At 51.0% G+C, this 27,254-nt stretch overlaps 9 protein-coding genes across 9 annotated transcripts; 6 read left to right on the forward strand and 3 right to left on the reverse strand.

The window, feature by feature from the left end:
- Window positions 1-629: 629 nt before the first annotated feature.
- On the reverse strand, window positions 630-872 carry Aud_004672 (uncharacterized protein; the record flags this gene model as incomplete). Its single annotated transcript, XM_043289609.1, has 1 exon — window positions 630-872. The coding sequence occupies one exon, from the start codon at window positions 870-872 to the stop codon at window positions 630-632; it is 243 nt and encodes an 80-aa protein (XP_043145544.1).
- Window positions 873-1,847: 975 nt separating this feature from the next.
- On the forward strand, window positions 1,848-2,895 carry Aud_004673 (uncharacterized protein; the record flags this gene model as incomplete). The annotated part of the gene is made up of 3 exons (XM_043289610.1): window positions 1,848-1,852; window positions 1,903-2,404; window positions 2,467-2,895. 3 exons carry the CDS (start codon window positions 1,848-1,850, stop codon window positions 2,893-2,895), a joined length of 936 nt encoding a protein of 311 aa, XP_043145545.1.
- A 463-nt stretch (window positions 2,896-3,358) lies between these two features.
- On the forward strand, window positions 3,359-4,636 carry pre2 (proteasome core particle subunit beta 5; the record flags this gene model as incomplete). The annotated part of the gene is made up of 6 exons (XM_043289611.1): window positions 3,359-3,490; window positions 3,645-3,752; window positions 3,821-3,976; window positions 4,033-4,081; window positions 4,132-4,241; window positions 4,301-4,636. 6 exons carry the CDS (start codon window positions 3,359-3,361, stop codon window positions 4,634-4,636), a joined length of 891 nt encoding a protein of 296 aa, XP_043145546.1.
- A 374-nt stretch (window positions 4,637-5,010) lies between these two features.
- On the reverse strand, window positions 5,011-8,846 carry Aud_004675 (DNA-directed RNA polymerase I core subunit RPA135; the record flags this gene model as incomplete). The annotated part of the gene is made up of 3 exons (XM_043289612.1): window positions 5,011-5,777; window positions 5,844-8,283; window positions 8,346-8,846. The coding sequence occupies 3 exons, from the start codon at window positions 8,844-8,846 to the stop codon at window positions 5,011-5,013; spliced, it is 3,708 nt and encodes a 1,235-aa protein (XP_043145547.1).
- Window positions 8,847-10,119: 1,273 nt separating this feature from the next.
- Window positions 10,120-11,073, forward strand: Aud_004676 (ADP-ribosylation factor-like protein; the record flags this gene model as incomplete). The annotated part of the gene is made up of 6 exons (XM_043289613.1): window positions 10,120-10,169; window positions 10,292-10,364; window positions 10,452-10,471; window positions 10,552-10,614; window positions 10,670-10,741; window positions 10,800-11,073. 6 exons carry the CDS (start codon window positions 10,120-10,122, stop codon window positions 11,071-11,073), a joined length of 552 nt encoding a protein of 183 aa, XP_043145548.1.
- Window positions 11,074-13,094: 2,021 nt separating this feature from the next.
- Aud_004677 (resistance to Congo red protein) lies at window positions 13,095-13,650 on the forward strand (the record flags this gene model as incomplete). Its single annotated transcript, XM_043289614.1, has 3 exons — window positions 13,095-13,123; window positions 13,187-13,300; window positions 13,359-13,650. 3 exons carry the CDS (start codon window positions 13,095-13,097, stop codon window positions 13,648-13,650), a joined length of 435 nt encoding a protein of 144 aa, XP_043145549.1.
- A 1,747-nt stretch (window positions 13,651-15,397) lies between these two features.
- Window positions 15,398-16,514, forward strand: Aud_004678 (uncharacterized protein; the record flags this gene model as incomplete). Its single annotated transcript, XM_043289615.1, has 2 exons — window positions 15,398-15,516; window positions 15,575-16,514. 2 exons carry the CDS (start codon window positions 15,398-15,400, stop codon window positions 16,512-16,514), a joined length of 1,059 nt encoding a protein of 352 aa, XP_043145550.1.
- A 646-nt stretch (window positions 16,515-17,160) lies between these two features.
- On the reverse strand, window positions 17,161-18,878 carry Aud_004679 (CwfJ domain protein; the record flags this gene model as incomplete). The annotated part of the gene is made up of 2 exons (XM_043289616.1): window positions 17,161-18,814; window positions 18,865-18,878. The coding sequence occupies 2 exons, from the start codon at window positions 18,876-18,878 to the stop codon at window positions 17,161-17,163; spliced, it is 1,668 nt and encodes a 555-aa protein (XP_043145551.1).
- A 482-nt stretch (window positions 18,879-19,360) lies between these two features.
- Window positions 19,361-27,254, forward strand: Aud_004680 (putative HEAT repeat protein (DRIM); the record flags this gene model as incomplete). Its single annotated transcript, XM_043289617.1, has 2 exons — window positions 19,361-20,718; window positions 20,774-27,254. The coding sequence occupies 2 exons, from the start codon at window positions 19,361-19,363 to the stop codon at window positions 27,252-27,254; spliced, it is 7,839 nt and encodes a 2,612-aa protein (XP_043145552.1).

Here is a 27,254-nt window from a genome sequence, read left to right on the forward strand (position 1 = left end):
TTTTTTTCGTCGCATCCTGCTGCCCACTCTTCCAGGGAAAAGAACTTGTTGTGTTGTACGATCTAGATAGGAGACACACCTTGCTATAATCGATTTGTGATGGCCTGTATCAAGGCCGTCGTTCTGCACTCTGGCATCGGTCCATCTTATAATACACCCTATGCTTTACTTCAAGGTTTGGTTCGCACAAGGTCTACGATGTGTTAAGAGTCCAATGTTGCGCTGGTGCCTACCCCTATCAGTCGTCCCGCGCACATGACGGCGTCACTGGATGAACATGATTGCAACACACACTTTGAGGTATGAGGATGAATCACAAGGCGGGAAGATCCGCATGACAGGACGGTAGCGGAATATTCATTTAATGACATTATTGCTCGAGTGAAGCTTGAGGTGGAATATACTGCTACGCCATTATCGCATACAGACATTGTGATCCTTTGACTATACAGTGAGCTTCCATAATTTCGTCGTCTTGAGTCCTTACGCCTGTTATTCGGCCCAGGTTGATCGCTGTACTTTCATCGTCGCCGCGTCAGATCTACTGCTTGGTGTTTTGCTTGCCGTACGCCGGTGTATCGCCTACTATATTCTCCCACTCGGTGTCGCTCGCGTATCAGTTCAGTGTCTCAAGTAAAGGGCGCTCCTCGTCTACGAGCAGTCATCATTATCCAGCTGGCATAGTCGATATGTGCTTCCTCGAAGTTGACGACGGACCCGGGCCCGGCGTGCGAGTCGTCGAATACCGCCCGGGGACGCTTCGCGTCTCGATTCCAGGTCCTCTTCGGCGCAGAAGCAGCTGCAGTAGTAGCAGCGGCAGCTCCAGTTCCAGTTCTAGTTCCGACTCGAGCAGCAGCAGCTCGAGTCATCATAGCAGCAGCAGCAGCAGCAGCAGCAGTAGCGATGATACTACCATTGTCATTGCGTCCCGACCTTCGCACCATCATCATCATCAACACCACCACCACTCCTGGTATGCCCGCTCAAGGTCACCAGAACCAGAGCCATCATATACAACTGTGCAAAGAACGAGAGTGCGCACGCGGTCTGAGTCGATTGTTCCTCTCAGAAGAAGGTTCTTTGATAGTCCGCCTCGTTCACCGTCTCCGCTGTATAGATGTGTGAGATATGTTGAGCCTGGGGGCTGGGGACGAGCGCGTTTGCACCATCCGGGAAGGGTATGGGAGGAGGAGGTGAGATATGTCTCTGGGAGGGGAAGATGAATCGGGCCATGTAGGATGGAATATCATATTCAGTTATACACGCTATTGAGTTTAAATACCGTACTTGCCTTTGATTGGTAGAGATGATGATCTGTTGCATTGTTCCAAGATAAAAAGGATTATGCTCCCGTCATGATCTTCAAGAACCCAACTCCATAGACTACGAGACTAGGGCACTCGGCTCGAAATGCATCACAACCCAACACCGCAACACGACACTTCCCACGGCTCCAATGCTTGAACTTAACTCTAATTCATCCATCAGAATCAATCACACATCATGAAGCATCTCAACGTCGACCGCATTCGGATCATGACTTCAGCTTCCGCTCATCCCGCATGACGTCATGTACGAGCAACTGCGCCATCAGTTAAGATGAACACCCGTTCGTCATCTCCAAGGGATTTCCATCTGTCTTGTGTCATCGTACATCTGATCTGCAGTGACTGAGGCGATAAGAGAACAGCCTGCTCCTTTCGGTTGTATAGCAATACCGTGTCGTAACTGCACTTCAAGGAAGGCGCATTCCTGCTTTAATCTGCTCAGTAACAGCTACGGATTGACTCGCCTAATAAACTGATTGAACAGCTTTTGGTGAATAACAAATTTTAACGGATATCACCATGATGTATGAGTCGTGCAAGGCCATCCTATCCTCTACGTGGCTAATCGCACCAGGAGCCGAACGCTCTCCATCCGAAAGAAGGAACCGGCCCGCCACCGCTTCAGCATGTCCACCTTCCGCGGCCTGCAGGCGCCCGAGCTGAGCAAGAAGATGAGTCGCCTCATCAAGCAAGAGAACTCGGCCATCTCAGCTCACGAGGCAGCCGGCCGCGAGCGCGTCAACATCGCCGCCCTGCTCTCCGAATGGGGCGAAGGCACCGAGGACGACGCCGTGTCCGACATTTCCGACAAGCTCGGTGTGCTGATGGCGGAGATCGGTGAGCAGGAGGATAACTTTGCACAGAGCCTGGAGGATTACCGGAGTCTCTTGAAGCAGATCCGGGATACGGAGTCCTCGGTCCAGCCGTCGCGCGATCACAGGGCGAAGATCGCGGATGATATCCAGCGGCTGAAGCTGAAGGGGGAGCAGAGCAAGGACAGGGTGGACGTTCTGGAGCAGGAGTTGGTGCGGGCTGAGGCTAATAATTTGGTTGCTGAGGCTCAATTGACCAATGTGGTACGTATGACCTCGTGAGTATACCTGATAGAGCGGCGATAGGGCTAAGACTCGGACGATAGACCAGACTGAAACTCAAGGAGGCTTTTGATGTCCATCTGGCCGCAGTCATTGAGCGCGGAGAGAAGCAGATCCTGCTCGCGCGCCATGCTCGCCGTCTCCTCAACCACCTCGACGACACCCCAATCGTCCCTGGTGACTCACGACACCCCTATGAGCATGCCGATGCAGCAAAGCAGATCCTTGAGGCTGCCGAGAATGACCTAAAGGCATGGGAGAGCACCGTCGAACCCATCCATACCTCTGCAGGAGAGACCACTGGTGCTGGTAGAGACCAGGAAGCTCAAGGAGAACCTGTTGCCGGGACTGGGTTAACTGGAGCCGCTGGTAATGGCAACGAAACTGGCACCGACGACGCCACAAGCGCGAAGCAGGATCAGCCACAGGTCTCTGGCGCTACCGGAGCGCAGCCTGTTGCTGTTCCATACTGAAAAACCATGAGAAACCAGATAGGTACTCTTTCAGGGTAGTGTCCTAGTCGTTCAGTTTTTACTTTGTAGCATGATTAATATTGGATGGGATGGTCATGGGTATATGGATTTAGTCGGAGTCTATAGGAACTTTCAGGTCTGCTGCCGTGGTAAATGATTTGTAACAAAAAGAACTACTTTTACAGAATTTCATAAAAGTCAATATAATCTGTGCATATTTACTATCACGAGTCAAAGTCGTGGATGAATCCTATATTGCTGAGAGTTGATTGCAGTACGCTCACGTGACGCAGGCGGCAGCAAGTGACGCGGATGTTGGAGCTTCAATGGAGCTCAGTGCCAGAGCTGCAATTGCTTCCCCGTTTCATCCATCCACTTCCGCCATCGTCCCTGTATATTATCACTTCGATTAGCTTCCTGCTTGTCTTTTTACTACTGGAATCTAGAGGAGTCGGTTTAAATCATGGATAAATTAGTCGCCCAGTACTCGCGTCTACCTCACCAGAATGAGTTCTACTCGGAGCAAGAACAGCATGACCTGACAGAGAGCCTTCCTCCTCTTTCTCTGAAATTCGCTCTTCCTCCAGTTGCAAATGTGAGCTACATTTTGAGAACACTCCACCTGTCTGGACTTTTCGGCCTGTGAAAACGCTCTATGGCAAAGCGGTTTCACTGAGCGGATCCTGTCCTCATCGCACTCCGGAGAAGCCATCAGCTAATATGTGTATCTTGCTCTTCTTCGCATTTAGTCCTCCGCATTCCTTCGTGCCATGACCGATGACCACTCGAATCCTAGCTGTCCCATCAAGCTCGCTCACGGAACAACAACACTCGCCTTTCGATTTCAGGGCGGAATTGTATGCCGCCAACTCCCCGTCCGGCCGGCCCAGCATTGTAGCAGTCTGGCTGACTCGTTGTTTCTTAGATCGTCGCGACAGATTCGAGAGCTACCGCTGGGAACTGGATTGCCAGTCAGACAGTCAAGAAGGTCATTCCCGTGTCGCGGTTGAGTCGGGGTGACGACAAGAAGCAGGATGCTCCGGTCCCCGGTCTACTGGGTACCATGGCTGGTGGTGCTGCGGTATGCGTTCTTTTGCGTCCTGGTGACATGGTGACACTGACAAAATCGCCCTTCAGGATTGCCAATACTGGCTGAGATATCTGAGTCAGCAATGTACACTTCACGGTGAGTCTGGACGTGTCTCTGGCAAGAGTGTTGTGTTAATGTCGTGGCAGAGATCCGGCACAAGCGTCGTATCACCGTTGCGGCCGCATCGAAGATTCTCGCCAATCTGACATACGCTTACAAGGGAATGGGTCTCAGCATGGGTACAATGCTAGCAGGCGTACGTTTCGATCCCTTCTTTTGGAAATTGGATGGATTGTGAAACTGATATCACCGCAGATGACGCCTCAAGAAGGACCAGCCCTCTACTACATCGACTCGGATGGCACGAGACTCCCTGGAAACCTGTTCTGCGTTGGGTCCGGTCAGACCTTCGCTTACGGTGTGCTTGACGCCGAGTACCGCTACGACTTAACTGAAGAGGAGGCCCTCGAGCTTGGTCGTCGGAGCATCCTTGCCGCCATGCACCGTGATGCTTACTCGGGTGGTTTCATCAACTTGTACCATGTCAAGGAGGAAGGCTGGGTCCACCACGGTTTCGACGATATGAACCCCATTTTCTGGAAAACGAAGCTGGAAAAGGGTGAATTCTCGAACGTTACGTCGGCCCTTTAAGGGCGTGATTCTGGTAATTCCTGTGGTGGATATGATGATTATCTCGTAATTCCTTTTTCTCTAGGCATTGAAAACTTTTCGAATTGCGGTTGCCGTCGTTGAAATCTACCTGGTAGTACGATATAGGCAAACAGTCGATGGAATGAATCTAGAATACATAGACGAAAGGCTGCACCTCGTACCCTAAAAGCGTTTTGATATAAAAAAGATCGAAACGGAAGGAGTAGACCATAAAAAGGCTCTAGATTGTATCCCACAAAAATACAAACACCCGAAGGCGACAAAAGATGAACAATGCTCAAGCGCTCTATACACATGCTTTTCACTGAGCTCAACGTATCTCGTGGAGTATATGCATCCTTTATTCTCCCCACTTAATTGTCAACCCAGAACTTCATTCTGATGCCCATCGCGGCGAGTTCCACGTCAAGGTAGCGCAGGACACCCGGGACAGCGACGATGGTGACATTGTCGCCGCCCACATAGCGACGGCCGTCACCGTCCTCCCACACCACGGCACGGGAGTCCTCGAAAACAGCCTCGCGGGCGCAGCGTCGGCAGCGCACAATGCCCGGCGCACCGCTCTGCTGGGCGAGGGCGTTCTTGGCGGCCGCCGCGGCGGAAGCGGCCAAACGGGCCTTGCTGGAGCCGGCGGACGAGACGGCGACCTGGGTGGAGAGGAAGGAGCCGCAGTCGCGGCAGATCCAGGCGCGCTGGGAGTCGGAGCAGTTCATCAGACGGTCCTGGAGGATGAAGGCCGCACCGTGGGCGATGAGCGAGTCGCGCTCCATCTCTCCGACACGTATACCACCTCCCTTGGCACGGCCCTTGACGGGCTGGCCGGTCAGCTGGTTGACGGGGCCGGTTGTCCGGACCTGGAACTTGTCGTTGACCATGTGTCGGAGACGCTGGTAGTGGACCACGCCGATGAAGATGTCGGCGGCGAATTCCTTGCCTGTGATACCGCTGTAGAGGGGCTCGTTGCCGAAGTAGTTGTAGCCGGCCTTGCGCAGCTGCTGGCCGAAGTAGTCTGCCGCGGTGTTTTCTTCCGAAAATTGGAAGGGGGTCGAGTCTTGAGGATGGCCATGCAGAGCTCCGGCCTTGCCGGCCATGGATTCGATCATTTGGGCGATGGTCATACCTGCAATGAAATTAGTCGCATTTTCGCATTGAATGCAATGGAAACGGCCTGGAAAGATGAACTTACGAGAAGGGAAGGCGTGAGGGTTAATGATCAGATCTGGCTGGATACCGCTCTCGGAGAAGGGCATGTCAACCGCAGGCCAGAGCTGAGAGCAGACACCCTTCTGTCCGTGACGAGAAGAAAATTTGTCACCGATAACTGGTTTTCTGGGGATACGGTACTTGACGCTCAGTGTCTGGCACGGCTCCAAACCCGTCTCAGCACCCATGATCCGGATGCTGTCAATGTATCCTTCTTCTGCGTCTTTATATTTGACGAAGTGCGTGATGCCGTCAACGTTCATGTAAGAGTCAGAAGCAGCATCATAGCGCACAGTATGCCATGCAGCAATTAGACTGCCCTCCTTGACTCTGGCACCCACATGAGGGAGACCGTCCTCGTCGAGCGTAGTACGCCACTCTGCCCGGATCTCTCCGCCAGGAGCGAAACCGAAGAGCTTGGTGATCTCGCGTCTGGATTTGCTGCGCCGCGAGTCCTTGTCATCAAGAGAGTGGATCTTGGTCTTGTAAATAGTACCGTAGCCGAAGCCGCGCTCGTGCGACGACTTGTTGATAATCATGGCGTCATCCATGTCGTACCCGGTATACGAGATAATCGCCACGACCGCGTTTGTGCCGTTCGGGAAGTTGTCTAATCCATATGCATTGTACAGCGGAGGTCGCACAATGGGCGTCTGACCAGTCTGCAATCTGTACAGCTTGTTGTCCGTACGGTAATCGATCGCTGTACCGGGTGTACCCATCGTCTGCTTGCTCATCTGGCACTGGTACATGTTACGGGGCGACTGGTTATAGTCGGAGAAAGGTGTCATGTTGGCGACGATGGATAGGATGTTCGTCGGTGTGAACTCAATGTGCGTGGACACGCCCGCGACAAGATCGTCGGGCAAGCATGCAATCTCCATAAAGGGCTGTTCGAAGGGACCGACGTAGTCAAGCTTGTCGAGTGGTAGGTACTTGACAGGTCTGTACATTCTGGCGGCTTGAGAGAACATGTAGACACCAGGATATTGGCCACCATTCGAATTGGGAACATAACCGATCTCCAATTCTCGTGGGATATTGTGTGTACCCGAGACCTTCCAGTGCCGAACGGTATCCGCTATCATACGGGCCTGCTTGGGTGAGCAATATCCAACGATTCTGCCATCCAGCTGAACTGTAACGCTGTCTTCCAAGGCAACTGAAGATTCAGATCGTACACCAAGCTGCACCAACAGCTTTGGGAGATGAGAGACGTTGACATCGCTTGTGGCGATCAAGCACTTGTGAGCAAGATGGTTAAGCAACCCACAGGGTGCTCCATCAGGAGTGTGAACCGGGCAAAGGAAACCCCAACTCTCGGGAAGCAGCTTACGAACAGTAGTTGTTTTCAGCTGTGCGAAGAAACTACCTCTGTGAATCATTCGGAAGTGACTGATGAATCGGTAGAAGTTGATCTTTTCCGCCATGACAGTGTAACCAGACACCTGTTGTAAATCGAGACCCGTGGGACTGACGAGGTTACCAGTCGACAGGAAATACTCCAGCTTACCACCGATGTTCTCGTTGGTTCTCTTGACAATCTTGCTCAAGAAATCTCTTTCGAAAGCCGGATCCGTGAATTTTGCGCCACCGTTGCGATTGGACCAATCCCTCAGGATAGGGCCAAAAGATCTCATCCATTCCTCAAGCTGTTCCTTGAGAATCATGCCGTAAAGGAAACCGCCGAGCAGGATTTCCTGGTTGGAAACGGCATCCGGGTTGTCTGGGGCACAATCTCCAGCAACAAGCGCATAGAGCTTCCGGATCATGAACATGATCAACTTGAATTTGTCATAGTCTTGGGTTTCAGTGACATTCTGGTTACCGAGATGAGGCAAGACAATCTTGCGGAGGAACTCTGTACCGGCGTCCTCGTTGGACATGTCTGCCGGAACACCAAGAACGGGCTTGAACTTCTCGCCCAGATAAGCTCGGCAGGAAGAACGCGTATGTACGTTGTAGGCTTTGTATGTTCTCAGCAGCAGTTCCACACGGTCCGTCACGAATGTGTTGTTGACGCCCTTGGACGTAGCGCTGCCGACAATGCCTTCGAAGATTTCGCGATCGTTCGTTTCAACCAAAGCTTTCATGATCATCATAACCGGGATGAGGTACTCGTTTTTCCGCCAAGAGAATCGGAAGGTCACGTTCCCATCGCTGAGGTAGTGAAGAACATTCGTCTGCGATGTCTGATCAGGGCGCACTGATCGTATTTGAATACCGAACTTGGTGTAGGTGTGACCACGACGAACGAAGGAACCACGGACAATTGCCATGGGGAAGTTTCTCTTGCCGACAACCAACATACGGATAAGCTTCTCGTTACCATTGACGATAAAATAGCCACCCAGCTCCTCCGACTCTTCTTTGTGCTGGACAAGCTCCTGGGGCGTCGCCTTCTCCAGGTGGCATCGATTGGTCTAGGTTTCGATGCTGTTAGTGTGCGAAAAATAGGTAGGCATCTACTATTTCAAACGCTTACCCTCAGCATGATGGGCACCTGGCCAAGTTCTCTGATCGACTCCATCCAGTCTCCATTATTAACCTGATACTCGAGCCTCGCGCGCAGCTTCCCACGGTATGTAGCATGTCTCTCTCTGGCTTCTGAAGGGTAGACACTGCGGTTACGAGTAGCGAATTTATTTGTTGCGGGTATGGCCGGTTTCTCAAGGAAGATTTCCCTGATTCGAACATTAAGCCTGTTGCGTTTCGGAGGTCGTCGTCCCTCCGCTTTCCGTGCTCTCTTCTCCTCGGCCGTCTCAGCATCACCATCCAAAAAAGTCTTGATGCCGATATCTTTCAAGCCTGCTTCAAGGGCCTTGCTGCCCTCGAAAAGCGCGTTGAAAGAGTCAAGGTGTGGCCGAATGGCAGCCGCCAACGAGGGAAATGCGGTGTGGTCCTTGGGAGGGTTCTTGAAAAGCTGGTGCCGTCGGATGGTATCAAAATCGACGGACCAATTAGTATCAGTCGCTGAAGGAGCCATTTTTGAGAAATTTCGGGCACTCCGTGCCTCTTCCGTGCTTGCCTCGACTATACCCGTGCGGACGAGTCGACTGAAGATTTCAACTGCACTGCTCTAGTCTGGTTGTGTGCACCAATGGAAAAAGAATTGGTGCAATGTGAACACTCAAGGCCCCATTCCTCACCCAGACAAGCGTCTTAGAGTCTGATGTAGACTGGAGTCAAGGGAATCTATGGGACAGAGCGTCGCAGTTGTCGATCGGAACAATCTGTCGGAGACCTCGTTCATGCTGGAAATTTTTCGAGGTGGACCAACGGACACATATCATCACGTGCTGATACTGATAGAGAGAGAGAACCAAGCTGTGGGCCGTGTGCCTTGCTGCCTTAGGCATAACAATTTCCATGCGTCACAAGGATCGACCTGGACCTCAGATGCCGCCTTAGGCAACAAGGCAGACCTTTATGCTGGATAGAGCAAGACTGACTTCCATGACACCATAACAGGCTTTGATTGATGGCTCAAGTACAACGCAAAAATCATTTTGGTGCGACAAAGTCACCTGTCCCTAACGGGCATTGGGGTAAATGCGTGTTTAATATCGCTTTTAAACCTATCAACATTGCTACTCCTGCGGCAACCATCATATTCCATCCCAAATTATTGAGTCTCATTGACCTGACTGAGTATTAAGCTAAGCGCTCCCCTCCACCGCGGCGCAGAGGGAATCGGTCATGCGTGCACATAGATCCCAAGCACTTCAGTTTCACCACAACGCAAAGTATCAAGAAGGGTTCCCTTTTTTTTTAACCTTCATCTCCTTGAGGCTTGTATCTACAAAATTTACTGGAAGACTACCACTCCTTTTGGCACTCTACTCACCAGCACAATCTTGTCCCCTTCACAGCCACTTGCTTGACCGTGTGTCCTCGTCCTCCCGAACCTTCTGGGCGTCTCCCCACAAGCCGCTTTCTCTATTGCTCCCAGATATTTACTATTTGCTTTTTTAACTTTTTGCCTTAACTTCGTCACTGCGGTTTAGCCCTTCTACACCACCCCTGCGGAAGCTGGCTACCAATATACCAAACCCCCAAGAGGCTGACTCTCAGCCTACCCCCACTTCCCGCGCTTCGATCCAAGTCTCCAGGACCGTGGGTCTCGACATTATATTCACATCCATCGGTCATTTGTCACCGATCCAGCAAGCATCCTGTTTTTAACCTGATCTCGACTCGGTTTCCTGGTTTCTGTCCTCTACCCGAAGTAGAAAGAAGTGATTTGAAGTATCCGCAATATGGCGGGTATCTTTCGGACGATCTATGACTGGCTCCTGAGGATGTTCTGGTAAGTGGGCCGCGGTTCCAAAGTATTCGCCCTGTCGGCGACAGCTCTCCCGGCCCGGCCCCCGCAACAACATTGAATGCTCCGGCTTGCTAAGAGGGGTAAAATGTATGTTGTGAATGTAGGGCGACGGAGATGGATGTCACGATGATCGGACTGCAGAATGCGGGGAAATCGTCGCTGTTGCGAGTGCTTGCGGTATGCCTCTATTTCCATTTCAAGCGACCGGACAGTTTGCTTATCTTCTTTTCGTCATTGCTAACGTGGAGTGTTCAACTTCGATAGGGGGGAGAGTTCACTGTAGAGTAAGTCTGGAGCTCGTAGGACCTGGCCAGGCCACAACTGGGCTGTCTTTGTCTTGGGTTGCTAAACCTCGCCTTCACAGCTCGATTCCAACGATCGGATTCAACACGAAACGAGTTCAGAAAGGCCATGTGACTCTAAAGTGGTCAGTGTCCAAGAGTGCTCCGGGCATCGCATTCATTCAGCTAATATTGACACAGCTGGGATCTTGGAGGCCAGCCGCGGTTTCGACCAATGTGGGAGCGATACTGCCGAGGCGTAAATGCGATTGTGTAAGTGTCAAGGTTCATTCGTTGACCCCAAGCCAGCCATGGTTGACACTTGATGCAGGTATATAGTGGATGCGGCAGATCGTGCCGCCCTGCCAGTCGCCACAGAAGAGCTTCACGAGCTGATGGACAAACCTTCGCTTGAGGGCATCCCTCTGTTGGTTCTGGGAAACAAGTCCGACCTTCCGGACAAACTGTCGGTTGACGAACTCATAGACGCGATGGATCTCAAGTCCATCACGCGCCGTGAGGTGAGCTGCTATGGGATCAGTGCCAAGGAGGAGACAAACCTCGACGCTGTCTTGCACTGGTTGATCGCCAGAGCAAGCAGATGAGATTTCTGCGGGATGGAGCCTGCAGTGACGGCCTAACAACAACACAGACTCTCATTATCATCGTTCGCCTTATCCTCGTCTTCAACCCAAACAATTGTAGATTCTCATAATATCGACTTGCCACCTCAGATGTAATGACCTTGATGTGATCCAGGCACATGAATGGAGCGATTGACCTTTTTCGACCTCTTTCTTTGCGCGGTTTGGAGTCCCTTGCGGCAAGAATGTTCTGACCTATTGTCGAAATGATATCAAGCCAATTTTTGTATCATCACCAAGGATGTATGTTTCGTCTAGCTGGGAGGGGGCATCAGATCAGCTGACATCAGCTAGCCCTCTGCTGTTATCTTGATTTGATTCCATGAGACATGAAGCAGAACCTAATCAAAGCAGTAAAAGTCCAGAGAAGGTCCATAAGAGAGGATATAGCTGCACTGCAAAAAGCGCAAAACCAATTATCCCCGAACGGCCAGCGTATTCGGCAGTTTTTCTGAGAGCGTAGGTGATTTCGCTAGGAGAAAATTCGAAGACGCGTCGAGATAATGACACCCAGCCAACTATTTATGGCTGTCACTGAAGAGGTCCAACAGTGGCCACTGACCACACACAGGCCAACTGATGCGTTGGCATTGCAGATGGGAAGACGGGAACTAAACAAGCCCTGCCTTGGGCTTCCAGCGAATCCTACCCCGCCAACCACAAGCTCGCGAGACAGGCGTTGCCGTCGTATCCTAGTCTTTCCCTCTCATAGGTAGATGGGTGATTATGGTTGGCGGAACGAGGCATCGAATCGCAACTTAGATGTTTTCGGTCTTTGACGAGAATCTCTGGTTGCAAACCGTGCGGTTTATGGGTTTTGTTGTGTCCTTTGTTTAAGAAAGGTGGAATCAATTTAGTTCTGCCTTGACCACTCGAGTGTAGTCTACCGTCGATGCTGACAAGATCCGTTTACAGTACGGAGTAGATAGTCCGGGCCTTATTTAGTCGATAATCCAATATGAACTTGGCTCAGGATTATCGGGTTATACCGTTGCCCTATGGGTCGCTTTAACACGATAGACATATTGACCCAAATTCAAAGTAGTCTATACAGCACTGACATATTTTGACTCTCTTCTTCTCTTTAGCCATGCCCGGTTGACAGTCAAACTGAAGTCGGGGACATTAATGCTGCTTGGTTGACAGGAATATGCACAGAGAACGGAGAGAGCAAGTGGCAAAGAAGGACAATTGGAGGCAGAGGTATTGTGAAGCCATAGATGAATGGTTATTTGTGGTTATTTGTGGATATTCTAGAAGCTCCGAGGTACAACTACTGGAAGACTCTTTTGATGCTTTCTATTTATTTGTCGAGGTTCTGGGCTCATTATGGCGGTACTCATAGCTATGCTCTGCTATCTGTACCTCTCTAAGAGTTCAGTGATTGTTAACTAGTAGTCTGACAAAAGCAGCCAATAATCTACAAAAGTCTATTTGGGCTCTTTGCCTGCGCCTCCTCATCCAAGACGAGGATCTCGTGACTATGCATCTTCTAAATGAATTCTACCCGTATAGCTAGAGTGCCTCTAGCTTAGAGTAGTAATAACTAATCAACGCCAAGTATCTAACCCCAGCCATCGACGAAGTCCTTGGTACCAGTACCTCTGTACTTTGTCTCAGGCTCTCAGCCACAGCCACATGCCTTAACACCCAATCCGATCGGCGGACAGTCCCCATAATTAGCCGGATCATTCGCCCATTCTGCATCGCCCACTCTTAATTGTTGCTGCCTTCAGCTCTCCAAAAACTTCACTTAGTACCTTTCTACCAGACTATCGTCGTCAATTTCTCCTCCTCTCCTCCCTTACATACCTTCTGGTCACTTTCATCAAGCATCCCTGTGTCAAGCATATTTGAGTCGCATTCTTCCTTGTACGACCGTCTACCGCCTCTATCTATCGGTTGCAGGAGTGCTTTCGTCCACCGCCTGATCTACGTCATCCACACCTTCAGACCGTGAATTGAGAGGTTCTCCAACCACCATGGGGATCCTCTATCAGCGAGAAGTATGGTGAGTATTTATTCCATCTCTGCCTGTGACACTCAGTCGAGTGAGTGACTAACTCCCTTCTAGCTATTACGATTCTTGGACTGGTAGATGCAACGACAGTGCCTGGTATAGCTGGGGCCGCTGGGTTGCCTTTGCTGTGATTGTCGGCGCAGCCTTCATAATCTTCTTCCTTCTTGCGTATGTCGCTGTCTCCTTTCTCCCTGGATCATGAATATCAGCTAATTGCTCCTGACAGATGTTATAACGCTCGTCGTCGTCGCCATCGCGGTCTCCGGCCTCATCCCGGGACCGCTTGGCTTGCTCCTCCTCCAGGCCCTCCTCCTCCAAATCAGCCATATTACGGAGATCCCTACTATCAACATCAGCCGCCACCGCAATATACACCTCAACCGCAGACACATGGCTACTTTGGCGGCCAACAAACGGGCATCGAGCTGCAGTCGCCACCGCACGCTTATAACGCAGGAGGTGACCGAGTATACCAGCCTCCGCCAGGACCGCCACCTCAGGGCGGACCCAAGGTGTAGGTTGCTGCCGAATGCATGCACTGGTACTAGGAGCATTGTTGTCTTAGATGTCGAGTGATTCTTTGGTCAGGGAGCACTGTTGTTCGTTTAGGCGTTGTCCGCAGTGTTGGGATACCTTGTCTCTCGTTCCACTCTTTCCTTCATAATTGATACGGTCTCCAGTTGTGAAGGAGTTTATGATGTTACCATGAGTCTCTATATTTCGTCTCTACATGGATTCTTAATTTCATAATGACCCAAAAGGAAACTCTCGCGCCCTTGTCTTTCATGGCCTATAGCATGGCGTGTGGAAGCTTTCAGTAGCCACAATACCCGTTTCAGGAAATTCATGGGCTATAATTTATTCAATCAGAGATAATTTATTGACCAGCAATACAGAACGTTCTCATCCCTGTTTGGATGAAGCCAAGTGCTTCCATTATATATTCTGTTGCCACATCCAGCCTTGCTCTGGCGTACACCACTTCATCCTGATCGTACTACCACTGTACTTGACATACCATTCCTTTGCGACCATAGCAGGATGCCAGTATTCTCCATCGACAATATTCCAGACACAACGAAAAGCATGCTCTTCGTACACCAGACTACATACAGAATATCTTCCATTTCGAAGCCTCTGTGGATCACAATTACCAATTATATTGAAATCCACTTACAAATGAAATGAGCGATCGACAAACTTGCAAGGGTGAAGCACCGTGGTGGAGAGACCAGAGAAGGGCTATCACTTTATCAGTTATCGTTCAACCATGTGCCTGCAACATTTGCCGACCCTCTTAAAAGTAGAAATTCTTGGCTGGTACGAACCGTGCGAGCGAGGCGAGATTACACCTCCCGCTGTAAACTTTTGGTTAACATTACTTAGCCCATTCCACGGATAGAACCAACCATTCACGGCGCCTGTCAGCATTTTTCCTGTCCACTACGATAGGCGGTTCGTGTACGGAGTACGGGTACCTACCTCTCTACAGGTATGATTATTGCTGATCCCCGCCTGATAATCATGCCTATCGTTATCCCTCTGCCTCCTCTTTTCCAACCTTCCTTTTTCCCAAGTCTATGCTTTTTCTTTCTCTTCTTCCCTGTAAATCATTTTTATTTTTAACTTATGATTCCTTCAGTTCTTTTACTTTCCTTTCATTCGCCACTTCACCTTGCCTTCTAGGTTCCTTTCTTTGAAGTATTCGACCACTTGGACAAACGGTGCCTTGGGGTCGGCTGTCAGATAAGATAGTTTGCATCAAGTCTGAGACGTATCTCGTCGGCAACTCGACTCGTCTTACTTTCATCTTCGGCCCTTCTATCCTATTCATTCATTCTCTACGTTTTAAAGACTTATGTATATACTCTTGTTCGAGTATCCACCTTCCTAGGAACCAATTTCAACGCTCTTTTGGCAGTCGAGATTACCTGCTGCCTACATACCTTAACCCCAGACCGGCGAATTGCGCTCACGCTGGATGACATGCGATCTTTTGAAAACTTACTCGACTGAAACTATTTTATCACCGGACTTTTGCTGTCAAGATCGAGGTTCTACCGATCTATGACAGCCTCGTACGAGCCAAATAACCTCTTTTCCCGGTGCCTCTATCTCGCCCTGGCGTTGTCGCAATAGGTTGCACTAGATCGCCAGGCAACCAGCAGTGCAGTGTTGGAAGGGAAACCCTGAATTTCTGTAATCTGTGGAAGACCATATCTGCCAGGGACAACTAGGGATAACTAATCCTCTTAAACCTGCGTCATGAGTCCAGTCGATCGCCCCTCGCTCTCACTATGGGCACGGGACGCAGTTAGCGACCTCAAGTCTGCGCCAGATACATTCTCGAGTTGGGACAAGTGCATGGCAAAATCCTACTGCAAGTACGTTGCGCGTTTGCTGGTCCCATCTACTTCGATATGCTGACTGAGATCAAATTAGATGGCCCGTCATCGTTGGTATCATTATCGGCGCCGTCATCCTCATCTCTGTGATTGCGTGCGTGATTAATTGTTTGTGCTGCGGTATCCAGTGTTGCACGGGCTGTTGCCGGTGCTGCTCGTGTTGCTGCCCGTCCCCTCGAAACAAAGCTCCAAGATCGAAGTATCTTGATGACCCGGGGTATCATCAGCCGCCTCCGATGCCGGCAAACGATGGCTATCGTGCTCCTCCAGGTCCCCCGGTTTACCGTGGAGCCCAGGTTGCGCGGTTCGAGTCGCCAACCAGCCCTCCACCTGTCAAGGTGAATGAGGATGCGCTGCCTGCGATGCCGAGTTGGAACGATGCTGTCACTAGAAGAGTGGAGGATAACAGTCATCAGGATACGATGGAAATGGAGCCCTTGAATCCTGCGCACCATGATTATCAGCGAGTGCAGTCACCTGGGAGGTTCAATAGCCCTGGTCAAATGGGCGTCCCTCCCATTAGAACGCAGACTTCTTCTCCCGGCTATTTTCACGCGTCTTCGCCCTACGATGACGAGCGCCAGTATAATCATGATTCCTCCGCGCCATACAATCAGGGTACAATCTCCCCTTATGATCGCACATATAATGACTATTCTCCACGGAGCTTTTCGCAACCTATGCCCAGAAACCCGGATCCTTACAGCTCGCAAACACAGTATTCAAACATGCATACGGCAATGTCACCTTCTGCTGAGATGCCCCGTCATCTGCCCTACCGCCAACCATCCCCAGGCATGTCAAGCATGCCGCCACCTCCATCATACAGAGGAATGTCCCCGAACCCTCCTACATCTCCACCTCCACCATTCTCGGCGACGAATCCTGTTCCTCTCGAAGTGAGCGACCCGGGCAGGCCCCCGAGTATCCTACAAAGCGGACGAAAGCCCGCACCTCACTCCTATCGGGATGTTTAGCATCCCATATGAGCTACGCAGGAACCCTTGAATAAGTCCTGTCTCTTTTTATATTTTTCTCTAAAAAGCTTCCGGCCCCATTTCCGATATATGTGATGTGTATGATCATTCTGGGCTGAAAGCCTACGCCTTGCTCTTTTATGCTTGTCAGCCCCTACTCTTGAGGATAAGGGTTTCTTTTTTACTTTTCGGTGTTATGGGAATCACGGCCGGCTGCTACATGACGGAGCGTTCGCCTCGGATTATCCCCTCTGCTTCTCACAATATACTCCTGGACCACATGTGAATAACTTGTCTTGGGCCATGGATGTTGATGTCTTCCTTTTGATGTATATCATTCCGTTCATGACAGTTCGCGATTGATTACTGGTCGATCCGATCGCTGTTAGGCTAGCTCGATGGAGCACTACCTGATCTAACCTAGCACCCAGTAACAAAATTGAGACTGTAGTAAATATGTCTTTCGAGATATACAACCCCCAAAATAAGAAGGTATCAATTTAATGTAGCCTCGATTTGAAGGACGCTGCCATTACTTTTCTCCATGTGGTATCCGTATCTGTTACTCAGACAAACCCGCTAGCAAAGTCTATGGGCGCAAAAGGACAACTGCCAACCCAGTCAAAGAGAAACGCCTCTCGCCGACTCACTCCTGCAACGAGAAATCAAACTCCTTGAATGCTTCCTTGAACGCAGCAGCATCTGCCTCCTCCTCTTCCTGCGGCTGCACCCCATCCTTCCAGTTCATCCGGTTCTCCAACTCCATCAGTTTCGCCATCACCCGCCGCCCAAACTGGATATCAAACCGGAATTCCGCCCCGAGCGGGAGGAGGAGAGTGTTCTCCGTTCCTTTGGTGGTGGCACCGTCCGACCCTTCGGGGTTCTCAGTTTCCACCGCGGAGGCGGCGGGGGGCTCCCAGATCCAAAGGCGGAAGAAATCGCCCGGTTCGCTGCTGGGGTCGGCGGTCGCGGACGGACGCTCGAATTTGGGGTACTTGAGGTTCTCGGCCTCGACTCTGAAGGCGGCGTCGACGAGCCCGCGTTTGATCAGGTCGGCGGGGACGGGCAGGAATTGCCAGTGGATGTGGATGCCGGTTCCGCGGCTGACTTCCCAGGTGACGGCTCCGAGGGCGCCGTTGCTGCGCTGCTGGAGCATGGCGTGCAGGGCGGAGCGGTAGCGCTGCATTTCGGCGTAGGTTGATTGGCGGGCTGTCTGGTCTATGATGCTGGAGAGGGTGGGGGTGTGGGTGAATGGGATGATGAGGATGTGGCCGGGGAAGTTGAGGGAGGGGAACGTTTTGGCGGTGGAGAGGGGCCCCTTGGCGGTTGTGAGGTAGCTTTCGTTGCCGATGGAGGTGATGAGATGGGTTGCGATGTTGGGGTTGGAGAGGCAGAAGAAGCATTGCTCTGGCCCTGGGGGAGGGGCTCGGGCGCGCTTGCGCGGCCGGCTGTGGTCTTCTTCGATGCCTGCAAAGCGGTGGTAAGATTCCCGCTGAGGTGGAAGGCCTTTTCGCTTGACTTGAATGGGAGCCAGAGGGGTTGCAGTAGCGCCTACGGGGATGGTAAGGGGTGGCGGGGCCCTGGGATCCAGCGTGAAGGCGTACATCCATTTTTGTTTGGATGTTTTGCTGTAGGATGCCAGACTGATGAAGCGAGTGAGGGGTTTGGCGTCCGGGTTATCCTCTGATGGCATGTGGAAGAATGGCTCACGCTCGTAGAAGAATCCATCGGATGAGGAAAGATGATATCGAGGTTTCAAGGTAGAGCAGAGGTCTGCGATGCATTGCACCTCCTCGGGCACTTTGGCATCCTCTGGTAACGGCGCACTGGAACCGGTTCGGATGCCCTTGGGCCATTGGTGAGTGATCAGGATGTCCGCACTGTGGGCTCCGTAAAGTGCCCTGGCGTCCGATTCCGTGTAGCCGGGATGGAACTTATTGGTTGCTTTGCTGTCTGCCTCGAGGTTACCACCAAGAGCAACAAGACGGATTCCTTCTGCTGTCTTAAGAGTACCCCGTTTGCCCAAAAAGTACAGATTCGGGCAAACTTCGTCGTTCGCCTCGATCCTTTCCACTATCCTGGTGGGAAGGGGTCGATTGCCTAACCCAAAGTAGGTTGGTAGGGGTACGCTGATGTTTCCCTGCAACAGGGCAGTGATCTCGTCCAGCTCATGCTCCGTCGAGCAATCTCCGAAAAGATCCCCAACAATGATCGCAATTGAGAAGTTCTGCTTGATGTGTAACTTGGCGAGCTTGGTGAACACTTCACGCAGCTCACAGTTCACACTCCCAATCACGACACTAGATCTCCGTTAGCGAGCCGAGTATCAATCACAGAAAAAATAACTTACATTTTCGAAGCCATTCTTCAATTAAGTTATACTCTGAACACTATGATGCAACGGCTAATATCAACATAGTCGAAGAAAGATGTATTTCTTTGAAAACAGAGCAAAATCTTTATCTCCTTTGACACTGACAGAGTAGCAATAATAAGCCGATCTAATTATGCTGCTCCAAGAGAGAAATTCCTTGTTGCAATTGAATATTTAGCATTAACAGCAGTGAAGACATCGACATCACCATTTTTGGCTCGTAAGGCGGATCCAAAAGAAGCTTAGAGCTTTAGACCCGCTGCTCTCACGTGCTGTTGGAACTATTCTAGACTGGGTTAGCGCAGAGCCTGCCTAAGGCCGACGCTAATCTCCGCACCGGAACAATTCTGCTGCGGCCGCCGATGAACTTTTTTTCCCGTGTATTGACAAGCACGACGAAAAGTGTTTCTCGACAGGAAGCACTGCAACGATTTGGTCGGCGTTGCTCTCTCTGTCGCCGTCAGTCTTCAAGATGGTGGCAGCATCGTCAACTTCGCGGACTGCGTCCGTGAAGCGTGTGAAGAAAGGAACAGAGACAACGAAGTCTCATCGGTTCGAACCGTTCTCTCAGCGTGTCGCGAAACTGAAGATCGACCCGATTCATCGAGTTCGCCGTCCGAGTTTTGGCGAAGAGGGAGAAGGAGATGAGACGGCTTCTTATTTTCGATCGGCGTTCGACCACTGGATGGAGTTGAATTTGTCGGACAATTTTTCGCAATTCGCACGGAAAGTTAACCCGCTATGTGAAAGTCTCGCCCAGATTTTATACCACCAGGACAAGATTATGGGACTACTGGTGGAATATATCGAGAAGAGGGACCAGCTTTCTATTGAACCGCTGCTGACACTGCTTGCTCAATTTGCGAGAGATCTGGGCGTCCGATTTGAGAAACACTTTGCTACTGCCGTGACTCTCGTGGCGTCCGTCGCGGCCACTCATCCTGATGTCGAGGTGGTCGAGTGGAGCTTTACATGCCTAGCATGGATTTTCAAGTTTCTTTCTCGTCTGCTTGTCCCAGACTTAAGACAGCTTCTGGGCATCATGACACCCTACCTCGGAAAAGAACGCCAGAAGCCATTTGTCGCTAGATTTGCCGCCGAGTCAATGTCATTCCTCATCCGAAAGGCCGGACTCGTATACTACAAAAATAAGGCTCCATTACAACATGCAGTTTCATTCTTGCTTGACGACTTGCACCAGGCGGCCGCGGATTCGAAGAATGTGGAGACGTACAAGGAAGGGCTGATGGCTATGTTCTCGGATGCGGTCAAAGGTGTCAAAGGCGGGCTGCACTCGAACGCAACCGATATCCTCAACTGCCTCCTTGATAATGCTCCGACCGGCAATGAATTGCGCAGCAGCTTAGCAGTCGAGGTTGTAAGCGGGGTACTTATCAACGTCAATCACAATACGACTGCCGACACGTTCGAACCAATCATCGAGACGATCAATTCCTTCATCGAATCCAATCGCAAGAAGTCCGACAAACAGCACGCAAACTTATACTGTCGTGTGATGTTCATCTATGTCTGTACCCGCAAAGGGTCGCGTATCAAGAACTGGAAGCCCGTTCACCAGACTCTGTTGCTCTTGCTTCAGAAGGCCTCGGCTGCGCCTGGCGCGTATGCCGATTCGATCCCTCAACTTCTGACTACTGTAGCATACGCGCTTCAGGTGTCTCCTATGGACGAGATGTTGCCGTTCATGCGCCCACTCATGGATGCTGTCGCAAAGGAACAGCTCTCGGCTTATTTTCTTTCGTTTTGTGCTACGTTTTCGGAATGGGGCGCGGAGAGATTCCATAGCGTTGTCCTTCCTTACTTTCAGAAGTAAGTCTGGCTGCATATGTGCTGATGTTTCTACCTACTAACACCCAAGCCTTAGGTTCGTCAATGCCTCATGGCAAGAGCATGAATACGAATTATGTTTGACCTTGCTCCGGTTGAACCAGGCAGGTTGTATCACTTCGGAACTCTCAAAGCCTGGTTATGTCACCTGCCCGACTCCCTGGAAGGCCCGCATCAAGGATATGCTGGGCAGTCATGGGCCCAGTGCCACTGAAGTCGCTCTTCTCAATGCATATTCGAAGCTTCCCAGCGCCATATCTCTGTCCACGGAGCCCTCTCTTCTACCCGATATGACTCGCAGTTTTCATGATCATTTATCCCGTGTCTTGAAGGAGAGTGAACTTGATTTATCCACCTCCACAAAATTCTTCCTTGGCCAGGGCTTTAAGTCTTACGTCGATTTGGCTGCTGCTAATGAAGGTGTCGATTCGGCGCTTTGGAGCGCAATCGGCTCTGCTGCTGCAAGATACTCAAGAATTCAGCCGTTCCTCGAAGCGATCTTGGCTTACGTTTCGAATTGCTCCACGGAGCTGGATTTCAGACAACCCGCGCTAGAAGATTTCGCGAACGTTCTAATTACGAACCTCGCGGGCCCTTCTCAACAAGTCAGATTGTTATCATTAAAAATCTTGCGAGAGTTGGTACAACTTTCAGGAGAAGATCCTGCTCCCATTTCTTTGGCCATAGAAGTTGAAGAGAGCCCGCTTAATCTCCAGACTGCACGAGTTCTGTCGATGCACGTGCGCAAGCTTGCCATCCTCTATCCCCAAGTGGCTTCTCAGCGATGGATGGCCAGGTTAATCCCCAATTTCTGCTTTGGTCTATTCTCAAAGAAATTGGCACCGCTGTGGGAGGATTCGGCTGCTGCACTAAAGTCGATCAGCGAGCATTCAGCAGGCGAAAAAATCGTTTCGGACCTAGCTTTTCAATGGCTTCAGGAGCGCGGCTCAACCGATACCGCCGATAAAGCGGACGAAGAGGCGGAATATCATACATCTGGATATTTCAAATGCTTCAATGCGGCTAATATTGAAGATCGTCTTGCTTCTCATTTCAATGCTGCGGTGCCTCCCAGTTCGAAGCTATTGGAAGGGTTCGAGAGAGATCATGAGCTCTCTGACGTCGTTCCTGTGGCCCCTCGAACCCATGCTCTGCGTGTTCTTAATGCAGCACCTGCTCTAGCTGAGAAGAAGTCCCGCCAAATTGTCCCCTTGTTCCTTGCGTGGGCATTGCGCGATGATGAGGATGCGGAAAGCGCTGACGATTCGTACATTCCTTGGGGATTCCATGACCGTTTGTCGTTTCTTGGGCTGCTTGGAAAGTTCGCCAATCCTCGAGTGCTGTTCAAGGCGTCAGAGGTTCATGACGCCCTTCTTGGGCTGCTCTGCCATGGTAATTCAGAGATCCAAAAGTCCGCGCTCAAAGCTTTATTTACCTGGAAATCACCGAACATTATGCCGTACCAAGAAAATCTGTTGAACATTCTGGACGAGTCGCGCTTCAAAGATGAGCTTTCTGTCTTCGTGCATGTCGGTGATGATGACAGCGTGATTGAAGAAGCCCATAGGGGTGAACTTCTTCCTGTCCTCTTACGCCTCTTGTATGGCCGAATGATTTCGAAAGCTAGCGCAAGTGGCCAAGCCGGCCAGGTTGGACGCAGGAAGGCGATTCTGAGGACATTGTCACAGCTTCCCGATAGCGAGTTCGAAATTTTTATGCGGGTATCGTTCGGTCCCCTTGGAGATGTCTCATTGTTACAGGAGGGGCAAGTCGACCAAGAAGCATTTGCTCGAGACCTGGTTAGCCCCAGGAGACAGATGGGTCTGCTAAGGATGATTGAAACAGTGTTCGACACGCTGCAAAGCCGAATGGCTCTATATGCCCAGCGATCTATGGACGCGGTCCTATACTGTTTGGTCAGAGCCTGTCGAGAGCTTGAGAAAGACCACTCTGACGTTGCTGCGGATTCTCCTGAAGGGAGGCTGTTGACCGTGTTCCGCAATATCCGGCATACTTGTATCCGTTGCCTTGAGCTGATCTTTGCCGTCTCTCTGGACAAAGACTGGTCTGCTTACATTCGTGTCATCTTCGACGAAGTGATTAACCCTCGACTTCAAAATTTCGCGATCGAGACGGCTCAAGGAGTTTCGGGTCTATTGCGGCTGTTCCATACCTGGGCCTCCGCCCCCATGTCCTCTTTCTATCTTGTGCGCCACAACAACACTGTCCTGACCAAGGTCGTTGACTGTCTCGGTGTGGAGTCTGCTCGCGACGAGGTCAAGGTGTACGTGATGGACGAGATTCTGGTCCCTCTTATCAGACTTGCTAGTGGAAAGGAGCTCGAAGAGAAAGAAGAAATGAGCGATTTCTCTGCAGATGAGATTCGATCCGAAGTCTTGTCCCCTTATATCGAGCATGCACTCTCTCACCTTGGTCGCCTGCTGAAACGTGGACCTTCCCGTCCGGTCTTGATATCTGGGGTACAGACAATTTCTCTCCTGGCACCATGTGTCGAATCGTTCCAGGAAACCACGGAACTGGTGAGCATCACGACATATCTCCTACGTCAACCAGCGGATAGAGTGTCTCCCAAAACCAAGTCGGGTCTCCTGCGCATCCTCGAACACTTCCTGCACCTGTTCAACCCTGAGGAAGATCCAAAATTATTTGAAGAGGTGTTTGAAGCAGTTTCGTCAATGTTTGATTACTTCAGAGATGATGCGAATCGAGAGGTGTTGTCCCGAGTTTTCGCGGCTTTCGTGAAACACGATACCGCACTGGAGAAAGTGGCTGAGCTCTGTGCGGACCTGAACTCGATCTCTAGAAAGAAACTCGAAGTTGACTACGAGCGTCGTCTCCAAGCCTTCAGTCAAATCAATGATAGCCTTTGGGAGACTCTGGATGCCAAACAGTGGCGTCCGCTCCTCTATAACATGTTATTCCATGTGAAGGATGAAGATGAACTTGCTATCAGGTCAAGTGCTTCCTTTGGACTGAAGCGCTTTATTGAGAGAGCTACCAGGGAAGACGGCTCTGGCGCCGACGAGTTTGAACCCCTGGTCAAAGAAATCCTGTTCCCAGCTTTGCAGAGCGGAATCCGACAGAAATCTGAGCTGGTTCGGACCGAATTCGTGTCTACTCTCGGCTACTTTGTCAAGATGAATCCCACCAGGCCCAATGTGCAAGATATGCATGGGCTTCTCGTTGGTGACGACGAAGAGGCGTCGTTCTTTACGAACGTTCTCCACATACAACAGCATCGCCGTCTTCGAGCTCTCCGTCGTCTTGCTAGCGAAGCAGCCAAGGGTAGTCTTCAAGCTTCGAATATCAGTACAATTTTCATTCCCCTCAATGAACACTTTGTTTTCGACCAAGATGTCGACGAAGGTGGCCACAATTTGATTGCGGAAGCCGTTGCCACTATCGGAGCCCTTGCAGAATGGCTGGACTGGAACCAATTCAGGGCCATTTTTCGGAGATACCGTGGGTACATGCAGAGCAAGTCTGAGATGGAAAAGAACATTTTGAGGCTTCTAGGCAGAATGGCAGATGCCCTAAGCAACGCAATGAGCCAAAAGACGGTGGTTCAGAAGACTGGCGACGACAGCATGGAAGGAATTGAGATCTCCGCGCCCTCCAAGTGCAACCTTGCTCAAACTATGCCGTCACCTGCTAAGGTCGCGACAGAGCTGACCACTAATTTCATTCCTTTCCTGACTGACTTCATCCACCACAAAGTTGAGGCTGAGATGAGCTTGCGTCTGCCAGCTGCAGTCACTACAATCAAGCTTCTGAAGCTGTTGCCCGAGGAGGATATGGCAATCCGCCTGCCTCGTGTCCTTTTGGATGTCTGCAGCATTCTCAAAAGTCGATCTCAAGACTCGAGAGACACCGCTAGAAAGACGCTTAATGAGATTGCCCTTCTGCTGGGTCCTAATTATTTCGGATATATTCTTAGGGAACTTCGCAGCACTCTCACAAAGGGTTATCAGCTTCACGTTCTTTCCTTCACAGTTCACTCGATGCTCGTGGCGACAACTGATGATTTCCAGCAAGGAGACTTGGACTACTGTCTAGCGGATCTCAGTGCCATAGTGATGGATGACACCTTCGGCGTGGTTGGCCAGGAAAAAGACGCGGAGGATTATGTGAGCAAGATGAAGGAAGTCAAGAGCAGTAAGAGTTATGATTCGATGGAACTGCTGGCGAAGAATGCGACTGTCCGAAATCTTGCGAATCTGCTGCGGCCTTTGGAGTCCTTGTTGCGCGAGAAACTGAACTCCAGCATGGTCAAAAAACTCGACGAACTCTTGCGGAGAATTGGAGTGGGTCTGCTAAGGAACCCAGGCGCTGAAAGCCGTGACATCCTGGTATTCTGCTATGAAGTCATCAAGGAGACATATCGCGATCCGGCAGAAGTGAAGAAAGAGGCCTCCGTTTCGTTTCGTGAACAACGTTATTTGGTAAACCTCAAAGGCGCAAAGAGAGGCGACAAACGTGGAACGACCTCTTCTCATATCTACAAGCTGACTCGATTCTCGCTTGATGTGTTGCGCTCAATACTCAACAAATATGACTCCCTGCTCACCCCTACAAACCTGACTGGCTTCATCCCCATCATCGGCGATTCGTTATTACAGGCCCACGAAGAAGTGAAGATTGCGGCTGTTCGCCTATTGTCGACTATCATCAAACTTCCTCTCGCAGATATTGATAACAACGCTCACGTCTATTTCACCGAAGCAGTCAAGATCATCAAGGAGGCACCAAGTACCAACACCGAGGCTGCACAGGCGTCCTTGAAGTTAGTGTCGGCTATGCTGCGAGAGAGAAAGAGCGCTAAGCTCAGAGATGGGCACCTCGCGTACCTCCTCCAACGTCTGGTCTCCGACATTGAAGAGCCAGACCGCCAGGGCGTAACGTTCAACTTCATTCGCGCGGTCATGGCCAGGAAATTTGTGGTGCCCGAAATCTATGAGTTGATGGACCACATTGGAGCCATGATGGTCACGAACCAAACCCGTTCGGCTCGTGATCTAGCGCGCGGCACCTATATTCACTTCTTGATTGAGTATCCTCAAGCCAAGAATCGATGGGCGAAGCAATTAAATTTCCTGGCTAAGAACTTGGAATACAAGCACCAAGAAGGTCGTCAATCTGTGATGGAAGCTGTCCACATGCTCTTGGCTAAGACAGGAACCGAACTGGCTCAAGACATTGTGGGGACATTCTTCTTGCCGGTGGTCATGGTCATGGCGAATGACGATGCACCTGAGTGCAGAGAAATGGCAGGTGCGCTACTTGGCGAGCTCTTTAGTAGAGCCGACAGGGAACAGATGAAGTCCATGCTCACGCCCATACGGTCTTGGCTCGAGCAAACCGAAAACACTCTTCTGACCAGTACTGGGTTACAAGCAATGAGGGTCTTCTTCGAGGTTGAGGAGACAGAGAAGGACAAAGAAGCCCGTTTTGTCATGGGAATCCTCCCCGAGATCATGCAGCCAATGCTCCAGAGCGACGAAACTGAACATTGGGAAGTGCTTTACTTCTCCTTGCAGCTCCTTACTAAGCTTTGCAAGGCCGTCCCTGCTGTGGCTCTAGCCAAAGAGCGCGTTCCGATCTGGGCTGCTGTTCGCGAGTGCCTGTTTTACCCTCATGCGTGGGTCAAGACTTGCGCCTCTAACCTTGTCGGTATATGGTTTGCAGATCTGGGCAGGACTAATGCTGCGAATGGCTATGGGTCGATTCCATTGGCTGGCTCTACAGGACTGGCACTTGACAAGGACGCCATGTTACAGTTGATTCGCGCCTGTCTGCGCTGTCTGCGCACTCCTGGTATAAGTGAAGACCTTGCTATGCAAACCGTCCGCAATATTATCTTCCTTGGCCGGTGTTGCGCTCAGAATGGTCTTGTGTTCCCCACCAGTGGGTCTAAGGATGCTGAATTGAGTGAAAGCGAGAGTGAAGATGGAGACGACGAAGAAAACGCTAACGGGCACACGGAGCGCTCTGACAAGCCTGCCATCCAGTACATCTTCCAGCAGATCTCCTCCATTCTACGCAGAGAACTCCTCACGACTAAGGCACATTCCCTGATCCCCAAGAGCGCGTCCATTGCTCTTCTCGCGGCCCTTTGCCGCCATCTTGAAACTGATCAGATCCGGCCCTCGCTCCCCACTATCCTTCTTCCTCTTCAGCACTTGACCGATCCGTCAATTCCCGCTCCTCGCTCGTCAGATGAACGCTTCCGGGAGTCATATAAGGCACTGGTCTCTAACTGCCATGAGGTCCTCGACCTGCTTCAGAAGAAATTGGGCACTACGGAGTACATCACCCAGATGGCGTCTGTCCAGGACTCCATCAAGGAGCGACGTGAGGGGCGTCGAATGAAGAGACGTATTGAGGCGGTAGCAGAACCCGAGAAATACGAGCGGGACAAGAAGAGGCGAAACGACCGCAAGCACGAGAAGCGCAGAGAGAAGGGAATGGAACAACGGGGAAAGAGGCGCGGCTGGTAG

Source organism: Aspergillus udagawae, assembly GCF_001078395.1.
Source record: "Aspergillus udagawae IFM 46973 DNA, scaffold_3, whole genome shotgun sequence".
Classification (NCBI taxonomy): Eukaryota; Fungi; Ascomycota; class Eurotiomycetes; order Eurotiales; family Aspergillaceae; genus Aspergillus; species Aspergillus udagawae.